At 36.1% G+C, this 16,311-nt stretch overlaps 1 protein-coding gene and 1 non-coding gene across 2 annotated transcripts; one reads left to right on the forward strand and one right to left on the reverse strand.

The window, feature by feature from the left end:
- Positions 1 to 1,783: 1,783 nt before the first annotated feature.
- Positions 1,784 to 2,925, reverse strand: LOC148576788 (dynamin-related protein 12A-like). Its single transcript, XM_088500658.1, has 4 exons — positions 2,853 to 2,925; positions 2,145 to 2,246; positions 1,963 to 2,013; positions 1,784 to 1,848 (listed from the first exon to the last, which is right to left on the reverse strand). The coding sequence occupies exons 1-4, from the start codon at positions 2,923 to 2,925 to the stop codon at positions 1,784 to 1,786; spliced, it is 291 nt and encodes a 96-aa protein (XP_088356784.1).
- Positions 2,926 to 13,449: 10,524 nt separating this feature from the next.
- On the forward strand, positions 13,450 to 13,557 carry LOC148576789 (small nucleolar RNA R71). The gene has a single exon (XR_015903237.1). It is a non-coding gene; the product is annotated as a small nucleolar RNA R71 (small nucleolar RNA).
- The last annotated feature ends 2,754 nt before the right edge of the window (positions 13,558 to 16,311 follow it).

Genomic DNA, 16,311 nt, shown 5'->3' on the forward strand with positions numbered 1-16,311 from the left:
ATATTGTAAATGTTGTAAAATAAATAACTAAAGAAGATAAATATAAAATAAAAAAATATAAATAGAAAATATAATTAATTTAATAAAAATTATTTAGATGTTTGTTTCGGTACAAAATACATTCATACGTACTGATACGATAAAAACGTAGACAAATTAAAACACAACATTTGGGTTATATTTTCCATGTCAATAAATAATTTTTCTTTTATTAAATATATATCATATCAATATTTTTACTAAACTACTTTTATATTTTAATAAAAAATAAAAATTATTTTTTATTTAATTTTATAAAAAGACTTAAATACTATTTTTCTTACATTGGATAACTACTCTAATCCTTTTAATTTAGTCAAAACTAAATAAACTTTAATTTTACATTTTTAAATTTGAAACAATTTAAAAATAAAAATTTGAAACAAAAATATATATGAAAAAAAAATCAAAAACGGTATTGATCTTGTTTAGGGTTCTGGGCAAAGAAGAACAAAAAGGAGGTGTTTCTATTAGGTCGTCTCCTCTCCGCTCTTCTTTCTCCGAAGCTCTCTTCATCTCGTCTTCACTCTGGTCTTCTCTCTCAAGCTCTGTTCGTCTCGTCTTTGGCCAAGAAGAAAATGAAGCTCTGTTCGAATCGCCTCCCCTCCACGACCCCCTGTCGATTTTATGTTCCTCCCCAACCTCTCCGTGTACGCCCTCAACAACCCGTGGGAGGAGTTCTTGCTGGTTGCCGAAGCCTTCACCGGCAAGAACTTCGACCTCTTCTGCTTCAACGAAGACGACGTCCAAGTCCTGCTGTGCTAGGTTTTCACGGTCGACCCTCACCTGCGTGACGGCTCCAAAGTTGTTCCCATTGCGCTCAACAAGGTTCCCTAAGTTGCTCTCTCTCTCTCTCTCTCTCTCTCTCTCTCTCTCTCTCTCTCTCTCTCTGAGTAATTTGATTCACCTTATGGTGTTTTACTTATCCACTTTATTGAATTGCTTGGTAATTTCTTTTATTATTTTTTTGAATTGACGTGACATTTAGCAATGTCCAAGTATGGTTATGATTATATGGACGCTTATGTACTTGTATTCATGGATATCAGAGATGATTGAACCTATTTTTGATTATTGTTTCTAGAATGGCTATGTATGTGTAGTGGATGAGCTTCATCATGAATGAATTTAGGTAATGTTTCCTCTATTGCGTTTGCTACAAGAAATGCTTCTATCCCATTGGTCATATTTTACTCAAGCTCTATGTTTCAATTCATCAAAATTTATGATAAATTAAGAAACAGGTTGCTTTAATTCATCCTGGCTGCTGTTTTCTCCTTATTGCATGTGGCAAGTGAAATTTCATTGCGAAGAGATGGCAGTGACGACAGAAATGTCAATGTCTTTGTTCAAAGGAGGTAGCATGTTACTTTTCCTTTTGGTTCATTATTTCTTTCTTTCTTTTATGGATAATCAGTTTTAACTTTGTTCTTTAGATTGAGAATCTGAAAGCATGCAATATAAAAGTACGAAAAGAACCTTTTGTCCATTATAAAATTCACAATATATAAAATTTTCAAGGCACCTTAGTATTCAAAACAAGAAGAAAAATAGATATTTATGGACAGATTACAAATTAAGAAGCATATTGCATACACCCTAAAGAAATTCAAAATTATCCAGCATAGTTCAATCATGCAGATTTGAATGTAATAAGAAAATTCTACATTCCCTCAATAGTGCTTTCACATACTATCAACACCATGACATATCTCCTCTTTCCTTCAAAATCATCTAGCATAATTCAACTGCCAAAGCAGGAGGGAGTGCTTGGTAGAATGTCTTGCACAATGCTATCTGGTTGACCCTCTGTAATAACCCGATCAAAATTTAGTGATTACTATAAACGTTTCTTTTTTTCATAATATATGCTAGAAATCTGGTCTTAATGTTTATAAGAAAAATTCAAGTCTTAGAACTCACCAATGGCGACTTTTGTAAGTCCAGGAAGATCAACCAGTGTTAGATTAACAACTGCCAAAATCACCAAATTAAATGGATGAAACAAAATTTTCAAACTTGAAAATAATTGAAGGACGCATGATAATGTTGCTGCTGAAAAGAAAATGATTGCTACTAAATATGTTCTATAAATCTTGTCTCACCATGAGGGGAGTAGATACTAAGATGGATAGGAACAGAAGAAATGCCCTTGGAGCAACCAGTTTCTCTGTCAGTCTCATCAGAGATCTCTTGCCAAACAGTAACTAAAGAAAAGGAAAATTAGTATCCACTAAAGAGTTTACTCTTGAATGAATCTGGAAAACTAAACTTCTAAACTTGTAGGACTGTACAGGTTAACAATAGAGTTTGAGAATTCTTGGTTGTTATTATTATTAGAACAAGTTATCACTTAGTTATTACAAAATAATCGTAAGCAACATTTATCAGATTAAGTACAATACATACATGACGGGAAAATGAGAAAGAAAAAAGACTGACTATTGAAAAGGAACAAATAGTTCGTGTTTCAGAATTACCAAACTCAGTAAACTTCTTCCTTGGAAAATGCATAAACTCTGCATACTCCCTCCCTTCATCAATCTTATGGAACTGAAAAGTGGTCACTAGATAAGCTAGTTCTCCAATTACAATAACAACATACAAAAGACAAAAGTATTAAGAAAACCACTACAGATCATTAAACATGATTGAGATAAATACATGTCACTATGACATGGTGAAATCAATCCAGCATACCATTCAGTACAAAAAAGCTGAATTAGTACTTTTCCTAACTTATTTATTGTTTGTTATGCCTAAAGTAAAAGAAAGAAAGAAATAATGAACCAAAAGGCAAATCAACATGCTACCTCCTTTGAACAAAGACATTGACATTTTTGTCATTGCTGCCATCTCTTCGCAATGAAATTTCACTTGCCACATGCAATAAGGAGAAAACAGCAGCCGGGATGAATTAAAGCAACCTGTTTCTTAATTTATCATAAATTTTGATGAATTGAAACATAGAGCTTGAGTAAAATATGACCAATGGGACAGTAACATTTCTTGTAGCAAAGACAATAGAGGAAACATTACCCAAATTCATTCATGATGAAGCTCATCCACATACACATACATAGCCATTCTAGATATAGCTCAAATATTATGACCAGAAACAATAATCAAGAATAGGTTCAATCATCTCAGATATCTATGAATACAGGTACATAAGCGTCCATATAATCATAACCATACTTGGACATTGCTAAATGTCACGTCAATTCAAAAAAGCAATAAAAGTCATTACCAAGCAATTCAATAAAGTGGATCAATAAAACACCATAAGGTGAATCAAATTATTGAGAGAGAGAGAGAGAGAGAGAGAGAAGAGAGAGAAAAGAGGAGCAACTTAGGGAACCTTGTTGAACGCAACGGGAACAACTTTAGAGCCGTCATGCAGGCGAGGGTGGACCGTGAAAACCTGGCACAGCAGGGCTTGGGCGTCGTCTTCGTTGAAGTAGAAGAGGCTGAGGTTCTTGCTGGTGGAGGCTCCGGCAACCAGCAAGAACTCCTCCCACGGGTTATTGAGGGCGTACACGGGGAGGTCGTGGAGGAACATAAAATCGACAGGGGGTCGTGGAGGGGAAGAGATTCGAACAGAGCTTTATTTTCTTCTTGGCCAAAGACAAGACGAACAGAGCTTGAGAGAGAAGACCAGAGTGGAGACGAGACAAAGAGAGCTTTAGAGAAAGAAGAGCGGAGAGCAGACTGACTAACGGAAACACCTCCTTTTTGTTCTTCTTTGCCCAGAACCCTAAATAAGATCAATACCGTTTTTATTTTATTTTTTTCATATATGTTTTTGTTTCAAACTTTTGATTTTTATATTGTTTCAGATTTAAAAATATAAAACTAAAGTTGATTTAGTTTTGACTAAAATTAAAAGCATTAGAGTAGTTGTCCAATGTAAGAAAAAGGGTATTTAAGTCTGTTTATATAATTAAATAAAAAATATTTTTTATTTTTTATTAAAGTACAAGGATAGTTTAGTAAAATTATTGATATGATATATATTTAATAAAAGAAAAATTATTTATTGATGTGAAAAATATAATCCATGTGTCGTGTTTTAATTTGTCCACGTTTTTATCGTATCGATACGTATGAATTTATAATCGTACCGAAGCAAATACCAATTATATATATATATATATATATATATATATATATATATATATATATATATATATATATATATACTTAATATTATATGATGTAATGTGTGCATATATATAAAGTGAGAGACATAAATATTGCTCAGTGAAGGAAGAGAGAGAATTATTATTGTTATTATTGTGTGTATGCTTTTTGCCCCATACATGTTTTTATAGGCATACAAGATTTTTCTTTTCAAACTTTATTAATATTGTTTCGTCTATAATTTGCTTCTTTCAATACGGGAAAACTGAGCCACCCATATTAATGGTCATCCACATCATATACTTATCTTAACACTTCCCTTTAGATGACTATTTAGGATTATTGCCTCATTAAAACCTTATTAAAGAAAAACCCAATGGGAAAAAACTTTAGTGAATGGAAAAGAGTACAATATCATTTGTGATGGGGACTGCCTCATTAAAAACCTTGTCAAGAAAAATCCAATGGAAAAAAAATCTGACCAAGGAAAAAAGTCTTGTCGACATCATTTAATGTCTCGAAATTGGTGCATCCCAATCTCATTTACCAATCTTTCAAAGGAGGATTTTGGGAGTGACTTTGTGAATAAATCTGCCAGATTGTCATTTGAGCGGATCTATTGGACATCAATTGTCCCTTGATTTTGAAGATCATGAATGAAGAAGAATTTGGGAGAAATATGCTTTGTTCTATCACCTTTGATGTATCCGCCTTTAAGTTGAGCAATACATGCTATATTATCTTCAAACAGGACAGTTAGAGCTATCTTATGATTAATCAGTCCACATGATGATAGAATATATTGGATCAAACTCCTGAGCCAAAAACACTCGCAACTTGCTTCATGAATCGCTAGTATTTTGGCATGATCAGAGGATGTTGCAGCAATTGTCTGTTTCGCGGACCTCCATGATATAGCTGTTCCATCATATGTAAACATGTATCCTGTTTGAGATCTTCCTTTATGTGGATCAGACAAGTATCCGGCGTCTGCATAGCCAACTAGTTGTGACTTGGATCCATAGGGATAAAACAATCCCATATCAACCGTTCCATGAAGATATCGAAAGATTTGTTTGATTCCATTCCAATATCTTCTGGTTGGAGAGGAACTATATCTTGCTAGTAAATTCACAGCAAATGATATATCGGGTTGTGTATTATTAGTAAGATACATTAGTGCTCCAATGACACTAAGATATGGTACTTCAGGACCAAGGATATCTTTATCTTCTTCCTTAGGATAGAATTGATCCTTTTCCACATCCAAAGATCTTCTGATCATTGGGGTACTTAATGGATGTGACTTATCCATATAAAATCTCTTCAAGATCTTTTCTGTGTATGTTATTTGATGAATAAAGATCCCATTTTTTGTATGTTTGATCTACAGGCTGAAACAAAATTTAGTCTTTCCAAGATCTTTCATCTCAAACTCTTCTTTTAGAGTTTTTATAATTGTTGAAATCTCTTCAGGAATCCCAATGATATTTAAATCATCAACGTACACAGCAATTATAATGAATCCAAATACAGATTTTTTTATGAAAACACATGGACAGATATCATCATTCTTGAATCCATTTTTGGCCAGATACTTAGTAATACGATTATACCACATTCGTCCAGATTGCTTTAGACCATATAAAGATCTTTGCAATTTAACTGAGTATAACCCCTGTAAATATTGATTGGATGGTTTAGATATCTTTAGTCCTTCAAAGACTTTCATATAGATATCCCGATCTAATGAACCATATAAATAGGCTGTTACCAAATCCATTAAATGCATATGACCAAATAACGCAATGTTATCGTATCTACTACAGGGGAATACGTTTTTTCATAATCTATACTGGGTCTCTGTGAAAAATCCTGTGCTACAAGTTGAGCTTTGTAGCGTACAACTTCATTTTTCTCATTTCGTTTTCTCACAAATACCCATCGGTATCCAACAGGTTTTACATCTTCTGGTGTACGGACTACAGGTCCAAAAACTTCACGTTTTTCAAGTGAGTCTAACTTAGCCTTCATGGCTTCTTTCCATTTTGGCCAATCATTCCTTTGTCGACATTCTTCAACCGATCTTGGCTCAAGATCCTTACTTTCATGCATGATATTTAATGCCACATTATATGCAAATATTTCATTGACAATTGTCTTATTTCAGTCCCATTTCTCTCCTGTAAAGACATAATTTATCGAGATCTCGTCATTTTCACAATTTTCAGGTAGCTGAATGTCTTCTGGTGTTAAAACTATATCAGAATTTTGGACAACTGCAGGTGTCTTTACTATGTCTTTTTCACCAGGAATAGTATTGACCTCTTTTCTTTTCCGAGGATTTTTGTCCTTAGAACTGACAGGCCTGCCATGCTTCTGGCGTGAATTTACTTCAGTGGCTATTTGTCTGACTGAGACATCAATTCGAATTGGGGTATTTTCCACTGGTATATAAGATTTGGTTATCCTCTTTGTATCGGAAAATGCATCAGGCAATTCATTTGCTATTCTTTGCAAATGTATAATCTTTTGAACTTCTAGTTCACATTGCCCTGATCGAGGATCTAAATGCATCAACGATGATGCATTCTAATTAAGTTCCTTTTCAAGAAGCTTATTCTCTCCCCCTAATGTTGGAAATTTTGATTCATCAAAATGACAATCCACAAATTGAGCTTTAAATACATCCCCAGTTTGTATCTCAAGATACCTCACTATAGAGGGAGAATCTTATCCAATATATATCCCCAATTTTCTTTGGAGTCCCATTTTGGTGCGAGAAGGTGGTGCAATGGGAACATATACTACACACCCAAATATTCTTAAATGGGAAACATTTAGCTGTTGGCCAAAGGCTAATTGCATAGGAGAGAACTGATGGTAACTCATTGGCCTCAAACGAATAAGTGCTGCGGCATGTAAAATAGCATGCCCCCAAACCGAGGTTGGGAGATTTGTTCTCATAAGTAAGGGTCTAGCAATTAATTGGAGACATTTAATAAGTAATTCTGCTAACCCATTTTGTGTGTGAACATGAGCTACTGGATGTTCAACACTTATTCTATTAGCCATACAATAAGCATCAAAAGCTTGGGAGGTAAATTCACCAGCATTATCAAGACGAATTGCTTTGATTGGATTTTCTGGAAATTGTGCTTTTAATCGAATAATTTGGGCCAGTAATCTTGCAAATTCCAGGTTGCGAGAAGACAATAAGCACACATGTGACCATCTCAAAGATGCGTCTATCAAGACCATAAAATATCTAAAAGATCCACATGGTGGATGAATAGGTCCACATATATTACCTTGAATTCTTTCTAGGAATTCAGGAGACTCAAATCCAATCTTTACTGGTGATGGCCTTAAAATTAACTTTCCCTGAGAACATGCAGCACAACAAAATTCACTAGATTTAAGAATCTTCTGGTTCTTTAGTGAATGTTCATGGGAGTTTTCAATAATTCTCCGCATCATAGTTATTCCCGGATGACCCAATCGGTCGTGCCAAGTTATGAATTCATTTGGTCTAGTAAACTTCTGGTTTACAGTGGCATGTGATTCAATTGCACTAATCTTGGTATAATATAATGGTGCACGAAATTGTGATGTCCAGGCTCGAACAATCCCTGGCAACGTGAGCAACTTGGTACGCGTAATCGTGATTACACTTTAATGATGTAAAATTCATGGCTCTTTATTTCCCTGGCAATGGCGCAGTTCATAACTTCGATACAACTAACCAGCAAGTGCACTGGGTCGTCCAAGTAATACCTTACGTGAGTAAGGGTCGAATCCCACGGAGATTGTCGGTATGAAGCAAGCTATGGTCACCTTGCAAATCTCAGTTAGGCAGATATAAATTGATAATAGTGTTTTGGAATATTAATTAATAAAATAGGGATAGAAATACTTATGTAAATCATTGGTAGGAATTTCAGATAAGCGAATGGAGATGCTTTTCGTTCCTCTGAACCTCTGCTTTCCTGCTATCTTCATCCAATCAGTCTTACTCCTTTCCATGGCTGGCTTTATGTGATACATCACCACTGTCAATGGCTACTTTCGGTCATCTCTCGGGAAAATGATCCAATGCCCTGTCACGGCACGGCTAATCGTCTGGAGGCATCACCCTTGTCAATGGCTTCATCTTATCCTCTCAGTGAATAATATGCTCACGCACCCTGTCACGGAACGACTATTCATCTGTCGGTTCTCGATCATGCCGGAATAGGATTTACTATCCTTTTGCGTCTGTCACTAACGCCCTGCAATCGCGAGTTAGGAGCTCGTCACAGTCATTCAATCATTGAATCCTACTCGGAATACCACAGACAAGGTTTAGACTTTCCGGATTCTCTTGAATGCCGCCATCATTCTAGCTTACGCCACGAAGATTCTGGTTAGGAGATCTAAGAGATACTCATTCTAGCTTAATTCATGTAGAACAGAAGTGTTTGTCAGGCACGCGTTCATAAGGGAGAAGGATGATGAGCGTCACACATAATCATCACCTTCCTCACGTTCTTGGGAACGAATGTATATCTTAGAAGAGAAATAAGAAGAATTGAATAGAAAACAGTAGTACTTTGCATTAATCTTTGAGGAACAGCAGAGCTCCACACCTTAATCTATGGAGTGTAGAAACTCTACCGTTAAAAATACATAAGTGAAAGGTCCAGGCATGGCCGTGTGGCCAGCCCCCATGGTCTAAGAACAATGCGTTCAAAGATGATCCTAAGATCCTAAGATGATCAAAAGATTAAAACTGAGACCAAAGATGTCAAATACAATAGTAAGAGGTCCTATTTATAATAAACTAGTCACTAGGGTTTACAGAAGTAAGTAATTGATGCATAAATCCACTTACGGGGCCCACTTGGAGTGTGCTTGGGCTGGGCTTTAAGTGTTGCACGTGCAGAGGCCATTTGTGGAGTTGAACGCCAGTATTTGTGCCAGTTTGGGCGTTCAACTCTGGTTTTGGATCCTTTTCTGGCGCTGGACGCCAGATTTGGGCATAGAGCTGGCGTTGAACGCCAGTTTACGTCATCTATTCTTGGCCAAAGTATGAACTATTATATATTTCTGGAAAGCCCTTGATGTCTACTTTCCAACGCAATTGGAAGCGCGCCATTTCGAGTTCTATAGCTCCAGACAATCCACTTTGAGTGCAGGGAGGTCAGAATCCAACAGCATCAGCAGTCCTTCTTCAACCTCTGAATCTGATTTTTGCTCAAGTCCCTCAATTTCAGCCAGAAAATACCTGAAATCACAGAAAAATACACAAACTCATATTAAAGTCCAGAAATGTGAATTTAACATAAAATCTATTAAAAACATCCCTAAAAGTAACTAGATTCTACTAAAAATATACTAAAAACAATGCCAAAAAGTGTATAAATTATCCGCTCATCACAACACCAAACTTAAATTGTTGCTTGTCCCCAAGCAACTGAAAATCAAAATAGGATAAAAAGAATAGAATATACTATAAATTCCAAACTATCAATGAAACATAGCTCCAATCAGATGAGCGGGACTTGTAGCTTTTTGCCTCTTAAATAGTTTTGGCATCTCACTTTATCCATTGATGTTCAGAATGATTGGCATCTATAGGAACTCAGAGTTCAGATAGTGTTATTGATTCTCCTAGTTCAGTATGATGATTCTTGAACACAGCTGTTTTATGAGTCTTGGCCGTGGCCCTAAGCATTTTGTTTTCCAGTATTACCACCGGATACATAAATGGCACAGACACATAATTGGATGAACCTTTTCAGATTGTGACTCAGCTTTGCTAAAGTCCCTAATTAGAGGTGTCCAGGGTTCTTAAGCACACTCTTCTTTTGCTTTGGACCTTGACTTTAACCGCTCAGTCTCGAGTTTTCACTTGACACCTTCACGCCACAAGCACATGGTTAGGGACAGCTTGGTTTAGCCGCTTAGGCCAGGATTTTATTCCTTTAGGCCCTCCTATCCACTGATGCTCAAAGCCTTGGGATCCTTTTTATTTACCATTGCCTTTTGGTTTTAAGGGTTATTGGCTTTTTGCTCTTGCCTCTTGGTTTTAAGAGCTTTTGGCTTTTTCTGCTTGCTTTTTCTTTTTCTTTCTATTTTTTTTTCGCCTATTTTTTTTTTCTGCAAGCTTTGTTCTTTGCTGCTTTTTCTTGCTTCAAGAATCATTTTTATGATTTTTCAGATTATCAAATAACATGTCTCCTAGTCATCATTCTTTCAAGAGCCAACATATTTAACATTCTTAAACAACAACTTCAAAAGAAATATGCACTGTTCAAGCATACATTCAGAAAACAAGAAGCATTGTCACCACATCAATATAATTAAACTAAGTTCAAGGATAAATTCAAAACTCATGTACTTCTTGTTCTTTTGAATTAAAACATTTTTCATTTAAGAGAGGTGATGGATTCATAGGACATTCATAACTTTAAGACAAAGTTACTAACTACTAATGATCATGTAATGAAGACACAAACATAGATAAGTACATAACATAGAAAACGAAAAACAGAGAAAGTAAGAACAAGGAATGAGTCCACCTTAGTGATGTCCTTGAGCTCTTCTATGTCTCTTCCTTGTCTTTGCTGCTCCTCCTTCATTGCTTTTAGATCTTCTCTGATTTCATGAAGGATGATGGAGTGCTCTTGATGTTCCACCCTTAGTTGCTTCCAATAATTGTGTGGAAGAAAATGTATCCCCTGAGGTATCTCAGGGATCTCTTGATTTGCAGTCAAATGTTCTACCACTGAGCTATAGACCCTTGATGGAAGCTTTTGTCTTCCCTTTCCTCTTTCTAGAGGCCTCTCTGGCCTTAGGTGCTATCAATGGTTATGGAGAAAAACAAAAAAAGCTATGCTTTTTACCACACCAAACTTAGAATGTTGCTCGCCCTCGAGCAAAAGAAGAAAGAATAGAAGAAGAAGAAGAAGATATGGAGGAGATGGATGGATGTGTGTATTCGGCCATATGGGTGGGATTGGGTGGGAGAGAGATGTTGAATTTTGAAGGTAGTGGTTGTATGGATGTGAGTGGTAAATGGAAAACAGAAGGGATGATCATGAATGGGAAGAGAGATGATGAGGTAGGTGGGGATCCTGTGGGGTCCACAGATCCTGAGGTGTCAAGGCATTTACATCCCTGCACCAAATTAGGCATGTAAAATGCCTTTGCACACAACTCTGGGCGTTCAGCGCCAGGTTGGTGCCCATTTTGGGCGTTCAACGCCCATTTGCTGCCATTTCTGGCGTTGAACGCCAGAACCATGCTTGTTTTGGGCGTTCAGTGCCAGGATGTTGCCCATTTTGGGCGTTCAGCGCCAGAACCATGCTCTGTTCTGGCGTTTGAACGCCAGACAGATGCTCCTCCAGGGTGTGATTTTTCTTCTGCTGTTTTTGATTCCGTTTTCAAATTTTTTATTTATTTTGTGATTCCACATGATCATGAACCTATAAAGACATATAACTAAGAAAAACATAGTTAGATAAATAAAAAATTGGGTTACCTCCCAACAAGCGCTTCTTTAATGTCAATAGCTTGACAGTGGGCTCTCAATGAGCCTCACAGATGTGCAGAGCTTTGTTGAGACTCTCCAACACCAAACTTAGAGTTTGGATATGGGAGTTCAACACCAAACTTAGAGTTTGGTTGTGGCCTCCCAACACCAAACTTAGAGTTTGACTGTGGGGGCTCTGGTTGACTCTGCCTTGAGAGAAGCTTTTTCTGCTTCCTCTCCATGGTTGCAGAGGGAGATCCTTGAGTTTTAAACACAAGGGAGTCCTCATTCCATTGAAGGACTATTTCACCTCTGTCAACATCAATCACAGCTCTTGCTGTGGCCAGGAAAGGTCTTCCTAGGATGATGGATTCATCCTCTTCCTTTCCAGTATCCAGGACTATGAAATTAGCAGGGATGTAAAGGCCTTCAACCTTTACTAATACGTCCTCTACTTGTCCATAAGCCTGTTTTCTAGAGCTGTCTGCCATCTCTAATGAGATTTTAGTAGCTTGCACCCCATAGATTCCCAGTTTCTCTATTACAGAGAGGGGCATGAGGTTTATTCCTGAACCAAGGTCACACAGAGCCTTAAAGATCATGGTGCTTATGGTACAGGGTATTATGAACTTTCCAGGATCCTGTCTCTTCTGAGGCAATGTCAGTTGATCCAGATCACTTAGTTCATTGATGAACAAGGGAGGTTCAACATCCCAAGAATCAATGCCAAATAATTTGGCATTCAGCTTCATGATTGCACCAAGAAACTTGGCAGTTTGCTCTTCAGTAACATCCTCATTCTCTCCAGAAGAGGAATACTCATCAGAGCTCATGAAGGGTATAAGGAGGTTCAATGGAATTTCTATGGTCTCTAGATGAGCCTCAGAGTCCTTTGGTTCCTCAGAGGGAAGCTCCTTATTGACCACTGGACGTCCCAGGAGGTCTTCCTCCTTGGGATTCACGTCCTCTCCTCTCCTCACAGGTTCGGCCATGGTGCTTATGTCAATGGCCTTGCACTCTCCTTTTGGATTCTCTTCTGTATTGCTTGGGAGAGTACTAGGAGGGATTTCAGTGATCCTTTTACTCAGCTGGCCCACTTGTGCTTCCATATTTCTAATGGAAGATCTTGTTTCATTCATGAAACTTACAGTGGTCTTAGATAGATCAGAGACTAGATTTGCTAAATTAGAAGCATTTTGTTCAGAGTTCTCTGTCTGTTGCTGAGTTGATGATGGAAAAGGCTTGCTATTGCTAAACCTGTTTCTTCCATCATTATTAAATCCTTGTTGGGGCTTTTGATCCTTCCATGAGAAATTTGGATGATTTCTCCATGTTGAGTTATAGGTGTTTCCATAAGGTTCACCTAAGTAATTTACCTCTGCTATTGCAGGGTTCTCAAGATCATAAGCTTCTTCTTCAGAAGATGCCTCTTGAGTACTGTTGGATGCAGCTTGCATTCCATGCAGACTCTGAGAGATCATATTGACTTGCTGAGTCAATATTTTATTCTGAGCCAATATGGCATTCAGAGTATCAACTTCAAGAACTCCCTTCTTCATAGGTGTCCCATTATTCACAGGATTCCTTTCAGAAGTGTACATGAACTGGTTATTAGCAACCATGTCAATGAGTTCTTGAGCTTCTGCAGGCATTTTCTTTAGGTGAATGGATCCACATGCAGAAGTGTCCAGTGACATCTTTGATAGCTCAGATAAACCATCATAGAATATATCCAGGATGGTCCATTCTGAAAGCATGTCAGAAGGACACTTTTTGGTCAACTGTTTGTATCTTTCCCAAGCTTCATAGAGGGATTCACCTTCTTTCTGTCTGAAGGTTTGAACATCAGCTCTAAGCTTGCTCAGCTTTTGAGGAGGAAAGTACTTGGCTAAGAAAGCCGTGACCAGCTTATCCCAAGAGTTCAGGCTGTCTTTGGGTTGAGAATCCAACCATAATCTAGCTCTGTCTCTTACAGCAAAAGGGAAAAGCATGAGCCTGTAGACTTCAGTATCTACTCCATTAGTCTTAACAGTATCACATATCTGCAAGAATTCAGTTAAGAACTGAAAAGGATCTTCAGATGGAAGTCCATGAAACTTGCTGTTCTGCTGCATCAGAGAAACTAATTGAGGTTTCAGCTCAAAATTGTTTGCTCCAATGGCAGGAATGGAGATGCTTCTTCCATGTAAATTGGAATTAGGTGCAGTAAAGTCACCAAGCATCTTCCTTACATTATTATTATTTTCGGCTGCCATCTCCTTTTCCTGTTCGAAAATTTCTGAAAGGTTATCTCTGGATTGTTGTATTTTAGCTTCTCTTAATTTTCTCTTCAGAGTCCTTTCAGGTTCTGGATCTGCTTCCACAAGAATGTTCTTATCCTTGCTCCTGCTCATATGAGAAAGAAGAAGGCACAGAAAAATAATAATAATAATAGAGATCCTTTATTCCACAGTATAGGGATCCCTGTGTGAGTAGAAGAAGAGGGGGAGACAAAGAATGTAATATAATGGAAGAAACACAACTGTGAGGAGGCTAGAGATGTGAGATGAGATGTTAGGATATGAATGGATAAATAGAATAAGATGGGAGAGGGGGAATTTTCGAAAATATTTTTTGAAAAGGAGTTAGTGATTTTTGAAAATGGTTTTTTGAAAAATGTTAGTGATTTTTTTTTCGAAAAATTTTTTTTTTTTAAATTAAAAATAAAAATAAGAATAATTAGTTAATTAAAAAGAAATTTTTGAAAAAGAGGGAAGATATTTTCGAAAATTAGAGAGAGAGAGAGTTAGTTAGGTAGTTTTGAAAAAGTTAAGAAACAAACAAAAAGTTAGTTAGTTAGTTGAAACAAATTTTTGAAAAGATAAGAAGTTAGGAAGTTAGAAAAGATATTTTGAAAAGATATTTTTGAAAAAGATAAGATAAGAAGATATTTTAGAAACTAATTTTGAAAAAGATTTGATTTTTAAAATCTCAATTAATGACTTGATTCACAAGAAATCACAAGATATGATTCTAGAACTCAAAGTTTGAATCTTTCTTAATAAGCAAGTAACAAACTTCAAATTTTTTAATCAAAACATTAATTGATTATGTTATTTTCGAAAATTTGGTATAAAAATAAGAAAAAGATTTTTGAAAAATATTTTTGGAATTTTCGAAAATAACTAAGAATTTTGAAAAAGATTTGATTTTTTGAAAAAGATTTTGAAAAAGATAAGATTTTTAAATTGAAAATTTGATTTGACTCATAAGAAACAACTTGATTTTAAAAATTTTTGAAAAGGTCAACTCAAATTTTCGAATTTGATGAGAGAAAAATGGAAAGATATTTTTTTATTTTTGAATTTTTATGATGAGAGAGAAAAACACTAAAAATGATGCAATGCATGAAATTTTTAGATCAAAACAATGAATGCATGCATGAATGATATGAGTGTCAAGATGAACACCAAGAACACTTTGAATGTCAAGATGAACATCAAGAACATAATTTTGAAAAATTTTTAATGCAAAGAAAACATGCAAGACACCAAACTTAGAATTCTTTAATGCTTAGACACTAAGAATTCAAGAATGCATATGAAAAACATGAAAAGACACAAAACAAAAAATCATCAAGATCAAACAAGAAGACTTACCAAGAACAACTTGAAGATCATGAAGAACACCATGAATGCATGAGAATTTTCGAAAAATGCAAGATGCATATGCAAGTGACACCAAACTTATGATATGACTCAAGACTCAAACAAGAAACACAAAAATATTTTTGATTTTTATGATTTTCTAATTTTTTTGGATTTTTATTTTATATTTTTCGAAAAATTCTTTTGAAAAAGAAAATAAAGATTCCAAAATTTTTAATATGAATTCCAAGAATCTTAAGATGTTAGTCTTAAAGCTCCAATCAAAGGGTCAGGCATGGCTTAATAGCCAGCCAAGCTTTAATCAAAATATGAGTGTAATTCAGACATGACAAGCCTAACATGCTCTATCCAAAAGAATTAGACATGGCTTTACAACCAGCCATGCTTCACATGCTTCATGAAACACTGGAATTCATTCTTAAAAATTCTGAATAAAAAAAAAAATTTTTTTTGAAAACATTTTTATTTTTTTCGAAAACAGATGAGAAAATTTTAGAAATATTTTTGAAAATAAAATAAAAAGAAAATTACCTAATCTGAGCAACAAGATGAACCGTTAGTTGTCCAAACTCAAACGATCCCCGGCAACGGCGCCAAAAACTTGGTGCACGAAATTGTGATGTCCAGGCTCGAACAATCCCTGGCAACGTGAGCAACTTGGTACGCGTAATCGTGATTACACTTTAATGATGTAAAATTCATGGCTCTTTATTTCCCTGGCAATGGCGCCAAGAACATGGTGCCAATACCATGGTTCACAACTTCGATACAACTAACCAGCAAGTGCACTGGGTCATCCAAGTAATACCTTACGTGAGTAAGGGTCGAATCCCACGGAGATTGTCGGTATGAAGCAAGCTATGGTCACCTTGCAAATCTCAGTTAGGCAGATATAAATTGATAATAGTGTTTTGGAATATTAATTAATAAAATAGGGATAGAAATACTTATGTAAATCATTGGTAG

The sequence above is a fragment of the Arachis ipaensis genome, chromosome B1, assembly GCF_059453495.1.
Source record: "Arachis ipaensis isolate K30076 ecotype BB chromosome B1, ASM5945349v1, whole genome shotgun sequence".
Classification (NCBI taxonomy): Eukaryota; Viridiplantae; Streptophyta; class Magnoliopsida; order Fabales; family Fabaceae; genus Arachis; species Arachis ipaensis.